Source organism: Scyliorhinus canicula, chromosome 5 (genome assembly GCF_902713615.1).
Source record: "Scyliorhinus canicula chromosome 5, sScyCan1.1, whole genome shotgun sequence".
Classification (NCBI taxonomy): domain Eukaryota; kingdom Metazoa; phylum Chordata; class Chondrichthyes; order Carcharhiniformes; family Scyliorhinidae; genus Scyliorhinus; species Scyliorhinus canicula.
Genome location: NC_052150.1, coordinates 165,005,196 through 165,022,657, shown reverse-complemented (window position 1 = coordinate 165,022,657; position 17,462 = coordinate 165,005,196). Strand labels below are relative to the sequence as shown.

The 17,462-nt window shown below is 40.5% G+C and overlaps 1 protein-coding gene across 8 annotated transcripts in view; it reads right to left on the bottom strand.

Annotated features, from left to right (window-relative positions):
• Positions 1 to 17,462, bottom strand: part of nmt2 (N-myristoyltransferase 2) — a 57,547-nt gene that overhangs the window by 25,747 nt on the left and 14,338 nt on the right. Inside the window, exons 2-8 of one of the 8 annotated variants that reach the window (XM_038797954.1) lie at positions 15,639 to 15,777; positions 10,763 to 10,932; positions 10,116 to 10,247; positions 7,123 to 7,241; positions 5,265 to 5,356; positions 5,051 to 5,167; positions 3,106 to 3,276 (exon numbers count right to left, since the gene is read on the bottom strand). In XM_038797954.1, the coding sequence (XP_038653882.1) occupies positions 3,106 to 3,276; positions 5,051 to 5,167; positions 5,265 to 5,356; positions 7,123 to 7,241; positions 10,116 to 10,247; positions 10,763 to 10,932; positions 15,639 to 15,777 (940 nt within the window). Of the gene's footprint in view, positions 1 to 3,105; positions 3,277 to 5,050; positions 5,168 to 5,264; positions 5,357 to 7,122; positions 7,242 to 10,102; positions 10,248 to 10,762; positions 10,933 to 14,638; positions 14,779 to 15,638; positions 15,778 to 17,462 lie in introns of those variants that run through there. The other 7 variants (XM_038797955.1, XM_038797957.1, XM_038797956.1 and 4 more) reach the window with 7 other exon arrangements.

Here is a 17,462-nt window from a genome sequence, read left to right as displayed (position 1 = left end):
CTGGCGGCCGGTTCGTAGGCGGAGGTGGGGGGGGGGGGGGGGGGGGGGGAAGAGAGAGGCGGGGGGGGCGCGCGGGTAGGGGGTGGGGGGGATTCTTGTTAAGTAGGGGGGTTTGACTTTGTTTTGATATAATTCAAATGTAGGGGGGGTTAAAATGTTTGTACTCTGAAAAATTTCTTCAATAAAAGTATTTAAAAAAAAAGTATGTGGATGAGCACTTGAAATGTCATAACATTAAAGGCCAAGTGCTGGAAAGTGGGATTAGTGTACGTTTAGTGTAGTTTTGTTGGTGCCGATTCAATGGGCTGAAGGGCATCTTCTATACTGTATGACTATGATGTAGTGCAGCTACAGTATGTAGCTATGACTATGATTCTATGACCCTCGTCAAATCGCCAACCTCAATCATCCTGTCCTTGCAACTGTCACTTGAATGTCCAACTTCCCTTTCCTCTCCAAAATTCTTGATCATATTGTCGCCTTCAAATGTCATTTTGCACTGTAAGAAGTCCAATAGGTCAAAGTCCAATAGGTTTGTTTTGAATCACTAGCTTTCGGAGCACAGCTTCTTCCTCTGGTGAATGAAGAGGTGGGTTCCAGAAACATATATATATATATATATATATATATAGACAAAGTCAATGATGCAAGACAATACTTTGAATGCGAGTCTTTGCAGGTAATTAAGACTTAATTAAAGTCACAAATAGGATCCTGTGTGACTGTGATGCACTATCCCATGCCATCATATTGCATTCTCCACAATGCTTAGTCTTGTTGACCATCCCAATCTCCTCTATTGTACGGATAAGCTTTGGTTCCATCCCAAATTCATACTCTTGCCACCAATTCCATTCCCCAACTATTGTCTCAGATGGAAACTATTGTTTGCAATCTTGGCATCCAATTTGATCCCGAATTGAGATTTGAGCCTCATTTCCCATTCATCACAAAGAGACCCAACTTTCACCTCTGTAAAGCTGCCTGCCATTGCAGTCTCTGGCCACTTTCTACTGAAACCCTTTGTCACATTCAGACTGAATTAATCCAATTCTCTCCTGTTGGTCTTCCATAAACATCAGCTCATCCAAAACTATCCACATCTTATCCCGCACCAAATACTGTTAACCTTGTGTTTACTGACTATATATTGATGGGTTACGAGTATCCAATACCTCAAATTTAAAATTATTATCGTCACATTTGAAGCCATTCATGGATTCATTGTTTCCTATCTCTGAAATCTACTCCAGCCCTACAACCCTCCAAGAACTGTGTTCCTCCAATTCTGGCCTCTTGTGCAACCCTTTCTCCCTCTGCCTCACCATCGGTGGCCATATCTTCAGCCATCTAGGTCCCAAGCTCTGAAACCCCTCTCTGAACTTCTTCACCTCCCTCTCTTACTTCGATGTCGTCTTCAAAATCCACCTCTTTCACCAAAACATTAGTCACCCATCCTAATTTCTCCCTCCTTGGTTGGTTTTGATTTTAGTCTGACTGTGCTTCTGTAAAGTGCCCTGGAACATTTCCCCACATGAAAGGCAATATATAAATACAAGTTGTTTTATGATAGAAACATTTATTACCAAGGCACACAAATCTAGTAACAAGCAACTCAAACACTGAAATCAAAGAAGCAAAAATAGTTTTGGTTGAATGTCACTTAAAAAAAAACTTGAATCTAAATTGTTTGCTTTCAATTGAATTAACTTATCTTAATATTATTAATTTGGAATAGTGCACACAATATCATAAGTATTTTGTATACAACACCTGGGGCGGGATTCTCCCTTACCCGGCAGGGGTGGGGGTCCCGGCGTAGCGGAGTGGCGCCAACCACTCCGGCGTCGGGCCTCCCCAAAGGTGCGGAATTCTCCGCACCTTTAGGGACCAAGACCTCACATTGAGGGGCTAGGCCCGCGCCGGAGCGGTTGGCACCACACCGACTGGCGGAAAAACCGGCAACAACGGCCTTTGATGCCCGCCGCCCGGCACCGGACGAAAGGCCAGTTCACGCATGCGCCGGTGCGTGACGTCACCACCGGTGCATGCACGCTGGGGGATTCTCTTCCGCCTCCGCCATGGTGGAGGCAGTGGCGGCGGCGGAAGAAAGAAAAGTGCCCCCACAGCACTGGCCCGCCCGCCGATCGGTGGGCCCCGATTCTGGGCCTGGCCACCGTGGTGGCACCCCCTGGGGTCCGATCCACTCGCGCCGCCGCCACCAGAGGTGGTTCAAACTACGGCGGCGGGAGAGGCCCCCCAGCGGCGGGACTTCGGCCCATCGCGGGCCGGAGAATCGCTGCAGGGGCGTCGCCGATCGGCGGGGCGTGAGTCCCGCCCCCGCCAATTCCCGGGTGGCGGAGAATTCCGGCCACGGCGGGGGCAGGATTTACTCCGGCCCCGGGCGATTCTCCGACCCTGTGGGGGAGTCGGAGAATTTCGCCCCTGGTATGTGAATTACTTCTGTTTGGATCATTGACAAAACAAAACATATCTAAAATTAAAGCATAAAGTGCTGGAAATACACAACAATCCATCAACAATGCAAGGGAAAATAGACAATTTCAGCCATGAGCATTTCCAAAATTGTTTATTGAGTTTCACTCGGTCAATAGCACTCACATACCTGGGTCAGAGGGTTGGTTGTTAAGTTCATATCAAGGGATGAGTGAAACAGCTAAACTGACAGTATTGCAATGAAGGAGTGCTGCATTGTCAGAGGTGCTATCTTTGAGATGAAATATTAAAGTTAGATACCATTTTGTTCATGTGATCATTGAAGGCTCTATGGTACCAGAAAAGAGTACGGAGTACATTTTTCTCAATCACTTAAAGACAAATTAACCTTTGCATTTAAAAATAGATGATTTATTCACTTCATATCTGTTCATGGGATTATTGTTGAGGAATAGATGCATTTGTCTGCATAGCAATTCCTGCACTTAAATCCCTGACTAATTAATAAAATACTGAAAATAAAATCAGTGACTTCATATCGACAAATTAGTTTTAGGAACAATCAGCAATGTTAGCTGTGACCAACAGATATGCTTACATGCCACTTAGTTATTAAGTACAATTTAAATTTAAAAAATAACATGCTACCTGCATGTAGCTACAGGCTTCGGAAGAACCACTCCTGCCGTGTACACTGCCTGAAAGATTCCTTCTAAATTCACCCTTCGTGTAATTTCACGTATCAAAACTGGTGCGACACGTTTTGACCGTAGCTTCTTGTGCACGCAAAGAAAATTGATTTCAACCATCTTCTTCTCGCTGAAATAAATCATTAGAATACATTAAATTATGCATTTGAGGGAAAAAGCATTCAAAAACTAACCAACAAAATTCTAGGTGCCTTCACCACCGTAATCTTAAATATTCTAATAAAAGACACAACACATCATGATTTTCTGTTGCTCGCTAATTTTGAAATTGTGGCCCCGAGAGCTAAGTTCAGCTCATCAATATATCAAGTAAAGCAGGGGTCTCAACACCAACCCTTGGGGAACTCCAGCAGTTCAGACCTCTAATCGGAAAACAACAATTCACCACTACTCTCCATTTCCCATCATTCAAGTCAATTTTGTTTCCATGTTACCACTGTCTCATTTATTCCCTCTGTCCCCTCGTGTTGCTACATTTTTATGTGACCCTGGGGCTCTTTACAATCCTAGATGCTACAACAAGCTGTGATGTGCTCTGATGTTTACGAATGAAACTAAGCCCTTTGCAGAATGGATTGCAGAGGGTAACACCCCATAACGTCAAGACAAGACTCCTATCTTCCCTGCCCTTCGCATGAAACACCAATCATTCCATGTAACATGTTAGCAGGGTCACATAAAATTGTAGCAACACAAGGGGGCAGAAAGGAATAAAAGAGACAGTGGTAACATGGAAGCAAAACTGATTTGAGTGATGGGAAATGGAGAGTAGTGGTGAATGGTTGTTTTCCGATTGGAGGTCTGAACTGCTGGAATTCCCCCAAGGGTTGGTGTTGGGGCCCCTGCTATTTGATATATTGCTCACAAGTCTGTTGTGTGGTACTTATCAAATGCCTTTTGGAAGTTCATGTACACCATATCAACTGCATTATCCTCAACTATCCTCTTCCATCATTAAAGTGATCAATAGTTACAGATCAGCAACAATGGTCTTACTGCTGTATGCTAGCCATGTTGCAAGATATGGCTTAAAACATGCTGAACTTTAACAAACATTTTAAAAATTATAATTCATCCATATAAAAAGACCCAGCCTCATGTTTTGCAGACGAAAGGGAAATTTAAGAAAGGTGATTAATATACATTTGACCACCAGGTCCTAACCCAGGGTCAGGAACGTTGAGGTGGTGTAGTTATTTACTTCATTCCGAGACAATAATGAAACAAAATGAAGATGGGGCGATGAACCATCCCCAAAAGATTGCAAAGCACATTACTATAAAATCTGTTCATGTACCAGTCAGGTGTTTTTGTCAGTGGGGTGAATGTTGTCACAAACTGACACTAGCCAGAATGTGACATTGAGCTGCATGGAATCATGGGACTGGTTTAGCACACTGGGCTAAATCGCTGGCTTTTAAAGCAGACCAAGGCAGGCCAGCAGCACGGTTCAATTCCCGTACCAGCCTCCCCGAACAGGCGCCTGAATGTGGCGACTAGGGGCTTTTCACAGTAACTTCATTGAAGCCTACTCGTGACAATAAGCGATTTTCATTTCATTTCATTCAAAATGTAGCATTTGAGCAAATTCTAATTCTGAAAATAGCTAAACGGTAACTAAAAATTGCAGCAGGTTGACATGAGCACCAGTGTCAACTGTTCATACACATGAATATAGTCCATATCCGAAAAGTAAAATAATGACCCCACCTTGTATGATGCCCTAAGCAAAAGTACAGATCATAAAAATTTCAAAAAACAAGTTACTTCATCTCTCGAACATGAAAAATAATTCAAGAAACAAATGCTGGCAACTTTAGAACTATCATTTTTGTTCAATTTAAAGAAATATTTGAAACAAATGCAATAAAGTGAGAACCTACATTTCATAAATACGAATACTGGCAGGAATAGCACTGATAAACCCTACTAATTTTCTGTTTGAAGATACACGTACACCACAGTGCCATTGTGGTAACCAGCCCGGAGGTCGAAGAGCCCTGTAAGAATATGCATCTTTTAGACAAACAATAATAATTAATCTCAAATTAAAATAAAAGTTCCAAAATGCTGCATGAAGTAGAAATGTGTACTCACCACTGTAAAAACTGAGGAGAGTAATCAAATCTAAACATATTGTCATCATCTTCCACATAATTTTCATTTAACAATGTATACAATTCTTTCAACTGCAAGCAAAAAAAGCTGGGTAAAGCTTAATTCAAAAACAGAAACGATAATTTATGTTTCATACCAGTTCAATTTTTTTAAATTTATGAAATAATTTCAGGTTCAACAATTTTATAACACTGGTCCGAAACTGTGGGGCAAGTTCAGATTTCATTTAAAATGAAATGGATAAATATTTTTCCATGCTGGTAATTGAAACGTATAGTTATGTAATCGCATGATTAAAAAATTACATATGGTCATGTTCACTACTACACACCTGAGTCCTGTCGAGAAAGGAAATGCCAAAATCAGTTTTATTAAGAATTATTATTGATATCTGAGCCATTATTATAAATGGTCTTGTTCCTATTTTAACAAATTGACATGAATACTAAATTCAACATGGAATCTTGGTATTGAACACTATGCAATTTTTATTTTGTGCACTAATACTAGGATCAATCAATGTCAAATATGGAGAAAAAACTCCCTTCATTGCCCCAATCATATAATTGTAGGAAGAAATTCACACGATAGGTGGATTATTTCATATTCCTTCAATTGCTATATTCACAATAGCCAGATAGTGCGATTGAGCAAGTGATATATCTAAGGGAAGGAAATGTATTCTCCCTGTTCATATGGCTAATAAAATAGCCTATTAAAATCCTTGAAACAAAATATATTAGCAGTATATTATCAACCTTCTTACCAATTAACTCAAATTTCATGTACATATTAATTTTGCAGCCATATTTTTAGAACATTTCTATAAAATCAACTACACCTCACAAACAACCCACAAGAATTGGATTTATTTGGTACAACTAGTCAGATTAGAATCAAAGAGTAATTTACGACACAGGAGATGGCATTTGGTCCACTGAGTTCATGCTGAATCTCTGTAGCGGAAACCAGTCAGTCTCATTCCTCCTCTCTAACCCTGTAATCCTGAAAGTTTATTTTCTTAAAGTTCTCTTCCATTTCTATTTGGAATGATTGATCATTGCGGCTTCAACTACCCTCGTCTCCAAAGGGTTTCAAGTCATTACCACTATTGCAGATTGTCTTAAAATGTGTTAGAACGTAGTACCCAATGAAGTATTTTGAAGGGAATTGCTGTCACAAAATAGGGAAATGCAGCAACCAATTTGCTTACAGCAAAGTTCCACAAATAGTAATGAGACTAATGATCAGATAATAGTTTAGTAATATTGGCTGAAGGATAAATTACTAATACTGCATTATAATTGCTATGACAATTTCTGGAAATAATTTACAAAGCCACTTTAGGTACGACTGTACACACTCCTAAACATAAATTGCAATTCCTGATCCAACCTCACTTACATAATTTCACAAGTGTTGTCTTTCAATTTCCCACATCAATTACCCCAATAGCTTCTTCAATTTAGTAGTGGGCTCACAACTCCTGGGACATAGCTTGTGAATTCTCAAATTCATTTTGACAGCACTCTTGCAGGTAGAGAGAAAAGGTGTAACAGTCTGGATTGGATTCAAATGAGTTTCACACCGTCTCCAAGTATAGTCCACTACAATATCAAGCCCCATGCCCCTCCAAGCTGATGAAGGCTGGAAAATCTAATTATCCACATTGTCTTTTCTTTCAGCTTGTAATAAGAAGGAGAGGATAATGTACAATGGGGAGAGGATAATATACAAATAAGTAAACTTAAGTTAAAATGACTTTTTTATATTCATAAAAAAAAGAACCCAAACCAGCAGTGACCTTGTACAAGTTTAAAATGTTTGAACCACACACCTCTTCAGAGCTGCCCATATCCAGGGTATCCCACATGAAGCCCTGAGGCAAAGAATATGGCTCTTGACGGATATTCTCCTTATCTGGTTCAATAGAACCATGAGTTGTCACAACTTCATCTATTGGGACCAAAACAGAGAACTCTTTCATAAATTCACTGCAAACATAACGTATCAGCAATTTAAATGTAAATGTTAACATAAATCAACTGTGTTTGGATGAAATTGTAATGGAGACTAGGTAAACAGTGATTTTCCTGACACAAGTTGCGAAATCATCAAATTAAATTTGGACAGGTTCTTTCACATTATTGAATCTCCCTCACAAGCAATAGGCTTTTAAGCTTATTCTACTTTCAAAAGTAGAATGTTCAGTTTGATAACATCTGCAAGTTTTTAGAAACTGTTTACACTCTGTGCTTCTCTATTTCAGATTGAGAGAAAATGGTAGTCAAATGGCATTCCCTTCTTTTTCCCATGTTCAGTTTTAAAATTAGCTCCCTTAACCAAATAATTGAATCACAGACACTCTTTTGTGACAGTCTACAATATAATTTTGTGAAATAAATCATTTAGATTTTGGATAATTACAATTCTTGCAGAACTTCAAATATCTACTTACATGTTCAACTCTCTATATCTCATGAAAACTGAAATTATAAATTAAAAATGAATTCACCAAGAACAAATAATCTTTCATGGAAAAGATATGGAGCATTTGCACTTCTACGGCAATGAGCTTACAGTGTTTAAATATATGCATCTTATATTTTTGAACTTGACATGTGGAAGATTGAATCATGAATACAAAATAACTATGTTTGATATAGTCATATGTTAAGTGCAAGGATTGACAATACAACACAAGAATGGTAATAAATCAGTCTCTAAAATTCAACGGGGACAAAATAGTTAATGAAGGAAAGCAAGAATTTAGCTGCACCAACAGCGCACTGCATTAAATTCTAAGCAAGTTAGTTTAGTCATTCAGCATTCAGTAGTTTTACCGCCAAATAAAAACGATTGATGCATTTGAAAAGATGGAAGCACCAGAGAGTAAACAAAATCTGAATTCCAAATACAGCTACAGTTTATTCTCAAAGTTAGATGAATACAATACTTTAGTTGGCGCAGTTAAAAGTACTGCAGATAGGGCATTGGGGATATGGAGAATTTATAATACAGATTTACCAGAATGATTCCTGGGACAGGAAACTATAATTACGAGGAGGAACTTGAAATACCGCGGCTTTCCCCCCCACTGTGCACAGAAGACTAAGAGTAGAGTTTATAAAGGTTTTTTTTTTTAATTATGAAGGGGTTTGATAGCTTTAAAAAAGACTATTTCCTTTAGCTCGGAGTCTGTGATGAAGGGCCATCAGCTTAACACAGTTACTAAGGAAGTGAGAAAAAGGTTTTGGGATAAATTCTATTGCTTCACAGGGTTGTTGGAACATTGAATGCTATGCCACAGTGTATGATTGAGGCATTGTACCTTTTAAGAGAAAATCAGTTGAAATATGTAAAAAGGGAAGATACAGGATATGGGGAGAAAGCAAACGCTTCTGGTTCTAAATATCTCTGGAAGAAAAGCAGTCTCAAAAGCTTGAATGATTGTTTTTCTGCCCTATAAACATTAATAGATTATAGAACATAGAATTTACAGTGCAGAAGGAGGCCATTCGGCCCATCGAGTATGCACCGGGTCTTGGAAAGAGCACCCTACTTAAGCCCATGTCTACACCCTATCCCACCCTATCATGGCCAATCCACCTAACCTACACATCTTTGGACTGTGGGAGGAAACTGGAGCACCCGGAAGAAACCCACGCAGAAACAGGGAGAACGTGCAGACTCCACACAGACAGTGACCCAAGCCAGGAATCGAACCTGGGACCCTAGAGCTGTGAAGCAACTGTGCTACGTACTTGCCATGCTTATTATATAATAAGAGTTGAAATTTGATGGAAAAGCAGGATAGAGAGAGGTCACAACTAGTGCCAGCTAGATATGTCCTAGAATCAGTCTTATATTCACATGGTCAAGAGTGGCTTTGTTTGAATACTCATTCCAGATGTTCCTATTCCAATTGTAATTCTACAATTCATTAAAAAGATGCAGCAAAGTGAGTATTGTTAAAACTACCTAAAATGACAAACATGGCAAGTCAAGAAGTATTTTAGCCTATTAGTAATATTATGATGGGTTTCAATATATTCAGTATGCATTATAAATATCAATATATTTGAACAAAAACAGCTTTATGTTTGATAAATTAGATTAAGGCCTAGTCATGAGGGTAATCACATTAATGGTACAGAAAGTCTACTTTTTTTGTGCTTCTCTGAACAGTGAGTTTTTCCTCTAATGAAACCATTTTGAAACAAAAATGCAGTTGATGCATTAATAACGTAGAAAAAAAGGTGTACTTATTAGGAACTACGTCAATCTATTTTTAGAATAATTGATATTTTGATGCCAGTCTTTTTACTAATACAAAATCATTCTCAAGATGTGGGCATCATCAGCAATGCCCATCTGTGGTTTTCCTGAGGGGATGGTGGTAATTGAGTATCTTGCTATGCCATTTCAGAGGGTAGTCAATAGCAAACCACATTGGTTGTGATGAGACTGAAATCACATACAGGCCAAACCAGGCAGATTTTCTTCCCTAAAGGACAAACCTTTTACAACATGCCAGCAGCTCAAGGTCACTTTTACTGGCACCAGCATTTTATTTTCAGAATTTAAATTCTCAAACTGTCAAGGTGGGTTTTAAATAATTCTTTACTGAATTACTAGTTCAGTAAATTAACACTGTTTAAAATTGGCCTAACCAACAAAATATTGAATTCTTTATGTAATGCTGGTTTACGAATTCTCCCTTTGCTAGAAGAGTTCCTGACCTGAAACTGCTCCCTTCGCGACAACAGAAGACTCCTACAGATACTGTAGTCAGTCAGAATATGTGTTAAACGTACTAAGTTTGGGTACCGGTTGGGTGTCCCAGAAGTGGTATCTGTGTTGACTTGCCTCCTCCAGACTCTTGCCAGGGCCTTGGCATGCTGTCAGCAATTCCATGGCTCTTTGTATGTCCTGTAGTTTTTGCATTGGAACGGAGGGATTCTAATGAGAAAGAGCATCAGTTTTTTAAAAATGATGTTTAAAAACAGTTGGGTGCATTAGGCCATTTTCCTATATTAATTGCACTATATAAATGCAACTCTTTTTATCTAAATAATCCCTCAATCTACTTATTCTGTTTATATCAATTTATTTATATATATGTTTTCATGCGATCTGCAAATTTATAAATAGTTCCATTAATGCCTTAATTTAAATCATTGCTGAAAATAATAAACAGCAATGTAGCAAATTTCAAATAGTACAGGATCCACTTTGACCAGATTCTATTCAGATCCACTCCCATAATGACCATAATCTACTGGCCCAAATAATCTGGGAGGCTATAAAATTCAATGGAATACTACAATTGACCTCAGAAAACCTGGGATGGAAGGGAAGAGAGACTTTCTTCCATTTCTGGTTACTAGCTCTTCCTTCACTAAAACGTAAATCCAGACGTTAGCTGAAATAATGGTCAGGTTTAACTACTTTACTCCCATTGTCTGTAAACTCACTTGTGAAAAATGAACACATCAGCAAAGTTGAGAGGTCACTGTTGTCTGTGAAACCACTCTTAACCATGAATTCAAAAGCGATTAAGAGTTGTAAAACTGAAGGACGGATATCATACACTGCACTCATATATGCATATTTCAGCTGCTGCTCGCCATACAAAGCGTTAATTCTGTGTGTTGAGAGAGGGGATAAGAGAGAAAGTTGAGGATGCTACTGGTTACAAATTTTGGAACTTAGGACTTGATTTGCTCCTGAAAAGCTACTACAATACCAAATGCAGGATTAGGATCTACTAAAATGAGTTTTGAACAACTACAGGTTCAAAAGCACTAAATCTGGGCTTTTAAAAGGAAAATCAATTAAGTATGTAAATCTAAAGTCTATCGTTGATTGAACAATGTGTCCAAAATATTACGATCTTTGCTGGAATATTTTGTCACTGCACATAAACATTTAAGACAACAAATAATTAGGTTAAATCACTTTATGTTTGTTTAATGTTTCATTATCATAAACGTACACTCCCCTATTACTGGTGAATTATGGCTGCAGTATGTACCATCGACAAAATGCACTGAAGCAACTTGCCAATAACTTACAAACTTGGACATTGCCACTCAGTTCAATGCATACTCCATCCTGACTTGGAAATATATTGCCATTCCTTCACTGTCACTGGATCAAAAGCCTGGAAGTTCCTGCCTCGACGCACTGTGGGTGTATCTACACTGCACAGGCTACAGCGGTTAAAGTAGGTGGCTCACCACCTTCTCAAGGGCAATTAGAGATGAGCAATACCAACGACGCCCACATCCCATGAACGATGAAAAAGAAAATCAGCATCACTTTAACAATGACTTTCTTTCTTCCTCTAGTCAACTTAATATCAAATAAAGCATTTTGACAGTGAAATTACACATCAGTATAAGAATATGTAGAGATTCTTTTCTTCTAAAGGCAACGACCATGAGTAAATTCTTTATCAAGCTTGGCCAAAATCCAGCAAAATTTGGAATGTATTAGGTTTGGAACATTTGCCTGCTTGATACCTAGCAACATAAAGCACTTCAAGGTCAGTATCAATTGTTGCAGAAAATGTTTTGAACATTCTTCTGTTACCTCTTCGAATCACTAAATATTTTTAAATGCAAAGCAATAGGTCCAGTGTTATAAAATAATAAAGAAATAAAGCTAATGGATTAAGACACTAATAATTATAAACTCTTATCAGCAAATCAATTTCTAGGTGGTTCCCTATAAAGATAATATTTTTATTAAGTATCACCTTGCACAACTTCAGCACATCTTTGGTGAACTGCAAGTTCTATCCTCTCTCAGGGCCTACATTTGACTTTGTGTAATATTTCAGTGCACAATTCAAATAAATATCACTCGTCTAATGGCGGGATTCCAGCTTGTTGGAGAATCTGCTTCAGGGAAGGAGGGAGATCATTGCAGCAGGCTGCAGGACTTAACATTCATATTTCATGAATCTAATAAGAATAGATTGCCCCATAACACAACAGACCATAAAGCCATAAGAAATAGGAACAGAGTAGGTCGTTCGGCCCCTCAACCCTGCTCCACCATTCAATAGGATCATGGCTGATCCAACATTCCTTGTGTCCACCTTCTTGCTCATTTGCCGTAATGCTCGATTGCCTTACTGATCAAGACTCTATCTATCTCAGCCTTAAGTATACCCAAGGACTCTGTCCCCACAGCCCTCTGAGGCAAGGAGTTCCAAAGACTCACAACCCACTGTTGAAATTCCTCCTCATCTCAGTCTTAAATTGGGATCCCTTTATTCTGAGACTATGCCCTCAGGTCCTACTCTCCCATGAGGGGAAACATTTACCCTGTTGAGCTCCTTAAGAATCCGATATGTTTCAATGAGATCACCTCCCATTCTTCTAATTCCATTGAGTAGAGTCCCAACCCTTGTTCATAAAACAATCCCTCCATACTGGGGATCATATAAGTGAACCTTCTCAGAACCGCCTTCAATAAAATAATAGGTGGTATTCTCTCCCCCCCCCCCCCCCCCCCCCCCCGCTTCCCCCCCCCCCTCCCCCACCACGCCGGGTGGGAGAATGACCGGGGGCGCCGCTCGAATCGCACCATGCCGCGCGAATCGCACCACGCGTTTCTCCCACCACCCCAAAACCAGCGCCGCGCGAATTGCGCCAGGCTGCTTGGAAAATCGCCGCAAAAGGCGAGTGGTGATTCTCCGGCCCGGATGGGCCGAGCGGGCCGCTCCGACACGACAGGGTTCCGCTGGCGCCGTCCACCCCTGATCGCTGCCGGCAGGAACTCTGCGGGAACGCTCGGGGGTCGGCCTGTGGAGAGGGGGGAGAAAGAGCCCCAGGGGGCGCCTCCGAAGGGGTCTGGCCCGCGATCGGGGCCCACCGATCGGCGGACAGGCCTCTCCCCCTCCTACATTCCGCAGCGGCCGGCCCCTGAACACCCACGCCATATTGTGTCGGGGCCGACGCGCGCAAGAAGATCCCCGCACATGCGCAAGATGGCGCGGCCCAACTGCGCATGCGCAGGATTGAGCTGCCCCAACTGCGCATGCGCGGGTTGGCGCGGCGACCATTTGGCACCACGTAGGGACGCTGGAGTGGCGTGAACTACTCCAGCGCCCTGCTGGCCCCCTGTGGGCGTTCACGATGGCGCGGGGACTTGGTCCGCGGAACGGGAATCGCCCCCAATATATTTCCATGAATAAGGGGGCCAAAACTGCTCACAGTACTCCAGATGTGGTTTCACCAGTGCCCTGTACAATTGCTGCAAGGCTTCTCTTCTCTTATACTCCAACCCCCCTTGAAATAAGAGCCAATGTTCCATTAGCCTTCCTGACTACCCACTGCATCTGTGTGCTAATTTTCTGTTTTTCATGCAAAAGTACCCCCAAGTCCCTTGGTGTTGCAGCTTTCTGAATTTAAATAATACTGCTCTTTTGTTCTCCCTTCCAATGAATAACTTCACATTTTCCCACATTATACTCCATTTGCTAACTTTTTGCCCACTTACCTAACCTATCAATATCTCTTTGCAAACTGTTTGTAGCTCTCTCTCAACTTGCCTTTCCACCTATTTTGGTGTTGTCTGCTGCAATTTGGCTACAGTACATTCGCTTCCTTCCTCCAAGCAATGAATATATATTGTAAACAGTTGGGTCCCAGCACTGATCCCTGCGGAGCCGCACTAGTTACAGGACGTCAACCTGAAAAAGAACCCCTTATCACAACCCGCTTTTTCCTGTCTATTTGCCAATTCTCTATCCATGCCAATATACTCTCTAATGCCATGGGGATTGTTTTATGGCTTAGCCTTTTGTGAGGTACCTTGTCAAAGGCTTTCTGGAAGTGGAAATACAACACATCTACTGCTTCCTCTCTATCCACTCTGGTTGAGGCTTCCTCGAAAAACTTTAATAAATTAGTTAGGACAGTTAAAGATGAGGAAATCCATTCTAATTGTCTCCTAAATGTTTCTCACAGTTTTGCCTCAAGTATTCCATATGAAAGTCCATTTAACATGACATAGGTGGATTGGCCATGATAAATTTCCCTTAGTGACCAAAAAAGTTAGGAGGTGTTATTGGGTTACGGGGATAGAGTGGAAGTGAGGGCTTAAGTGGGTTGGTGCAGACTCAATGGGCCAAATGCACTGTATGTTCTATGATCATTGTGTGTGACAAATTTTTAATCCTAAATGTCTAGTTTGGACCACTGCCCCATTGTCCTAGTCTGGCAATTTAATTCACATTTGAAATATTAGTCTGGATTTACTATTTTCATTCTCAGAACCATCATATGTCCCTCTAAGATTATTTCCCTGACAATTACTTTCCAGGATTAACAGCTTACATTTCTGTCTTTCCTCGTCATTCAGGTCAGCCTTCTTTTTGGCTTTTATCTGCCTTACTTCCAGCATTTTGTGTCTCGAAAGCCAGAAATGGATACTGTATTCAAAATGCAGTCTAACCATCAACCCTACTTGTCAGTTCCTGAAAAGATTCAATCAAATTAGTCAGACATAAGCGCAAAAAGTAAAATTCTATATTTTACCATTTCCAGAGTGATGATGCAGTCAGAGGAGAGCTGTATCGAGTAATGTAACAAATGAGATTTTAACAGAAATTTATATTGATATAGAATGCTAGATTGCAGCTCCAGTGGCATGTGTCCTGACAAAATCATGAAGACCTAGCACCTGTCATAGATATCAGCCACTGTTTTGTTCTTTTGGTCTTAAGTTTGCCAAGCTGGACTACATAGGTGATGCTGCAAAGGATGGAGAATGGAGTAGGCAAACTTTCAAACCAGAGAATGTTGGATGAGAATGGGCTGTGCACGGTTGAGGCATAACCCATGGAAATAGGTTTCTAGGATTCACTATTTAGACACTCACATCCAGAATGAGCATATCTTTGGGGTAGCAGGGAGCTTCAAGAACCTGTGAAACCATACACAGGATTAATCAAAAGGAAGAATAAATGGAATTAAAACTAGGACTGTATGAATGCATTTTATTTGGCACACAATTGAATTAATGGTTGAAAGAGTCCCGGCAGCGAATCCAACTAAAAACAGCCAGTATTAGTTTGACACCAAATCATGTTGACCATAGAATCCTGCTGCTGATGCGTACAGCATCTACACTAACAAGTCATCGAACTTCCTAGTCAGCAGCAAGCTAGTAGATAAATATCCAAGTTCTAAGCACTAGCCCGTTTCAAGTTCATCAAACATGCTCATGTGTTACAACACACTTACAGGTACTTTTACTTAAGAAATTGTGTGTTTCTTTTTGTCCTACATATGTTGTAAGTAAATGAATAAATAACATATAAAAAAGTAACTTCACTTTTGAAGGAGGCTGTTGAACTTTGATTTCCTGTGAATCTGAAGCAGAGTCTGACTTGGTGCTAGCAGAACTAGGCTTCTCTTTCTTTTTTTTCTGCTTTTTCTTCTTCTTTCTGGCTCCAGTATCCCCTCCAGGACTTCTGTCAACAGGTTTAGAAAGCAATGGAAAACAGACATTATAACAGTTGTTTGGTAGTACAAAACTTGAATATTGCTACATGTTGCCAAAGTTTTTCAACTTGCACTCAACCAGACAAATGCAAGAATGCCAAATTTTACATGATTACAACAATTTATACGACAAGAAAAAAGGGGTGCTGACTGGTTGGTAAGTCAATTCTGATTGACTGAGGTATTGCCATGAAAGAAGTGACAAAGAAGTATAGGCTCCCCAAACTCTCAGGTAATTCAAAAAATGCATACAGCTTGTAAAAGTCTTTTTGTTTGCAGAGAACTTTGGAAGGAACAATTAAATAGCAGATTATTATTTAAATGGAGAGACTGCAGAATTATTTGGTAGGTAGGGGTCTGGGTTAGTTGAACATGAAATACAAATAAGCAAGCATGCAGGTGCAACAAGTAATTAGGAAGACTTTAGGTTGGCCTTTATTGTAAGTGGTGGTATAAAAGTAGGGATGTTTTGCTGCACCTGTGCAGAGCATTTGTGAGATTGCACCTCGAATACTGTGCAAGAATACTGTTTTGGTCACCTTATTTGAGGAAGGATATACTTACATTGGAGGCATTTCAAAGAATCAATCAGGTTGATTCAAGGATGAAGAGATTGTCCCATTAGGAAAGGTTGCTCAGGTTGCGCCTCTACTCATTGAAGTTTAGAATAATGAAAGCTGCTCTTACTGGCACATTTAAGATTCTGAGGCAGCTTGACAGGTTAGGTCAGGGGTGGGCAAACTTTTCCGTGCAAGGGCCACATTCAGAAATTCACAATTTTAAAGGGCCGCATAGTATATTAAGTAAAATAATTACTTCACCCGGTTATGATTCTGGGCGCCTCATATAGAACATAGAACAGTAGAGCACAGAACAGGCCCATCGGCCCTCGACGTTGTGCCGAGCAATGATCACCCTACTCAAGTCAACGTATCCACCCTATACCAGTAAGTAACCCAACAGCCCCCCCATTAACCTTAAAAAAAAAAAATTTTTAAATTAAAAAAAAATTATTTTTTTTTAATGACTTGGTGGGCCGCATAAAGACCTTTGGCGGGCCGCATGCGGCCCACGGGCCGTAGTTTGCCCACCCCTGGGTTAGGTGCTATGAGGATGTTTTCCTGTCATGGGAATCTACAACTGGGAGCTTTAGTTTAATGGAAAGGAGTCCCATTTATGAGGGATAGGGGATGGAATTTCCTCTCTCAGGGGTTGTTAATCTTTGGAATTTTCTTCCCCAGTGAGGAGTGCAGGTTGGCTTATTAAACATATTCAAGGCTGTGTTAGACAGATTTTTTATTTACAAGGGAAGCAAGGGTATGGAGAGTGGGCCGGAAAGTGGAGTGATGGCAATAATCAGATCACCAATGATCTTACTATTGCTCGAGGGGCCAGGACATAATTCTGCTCCAATTTCCTGTGCTGTTAAAAGGGAGTTGGATCTTTGAGAGATACTCACAAAATTTGTAGGATAAGCATAACTGCTCTTTCAAAGAGCCAGCACAGGCATAACTGGCCAAATTATCTCCTCTATGCTATAGGTACTTATGGTTCTGTGGTATCACCTCAACAGAGCCAAGTAGACAGATGTATTTACGCATCCCAACACTGTTTGCTTTTTAGCAGTGGGAACATTGTGCTGACCAGTCCACCA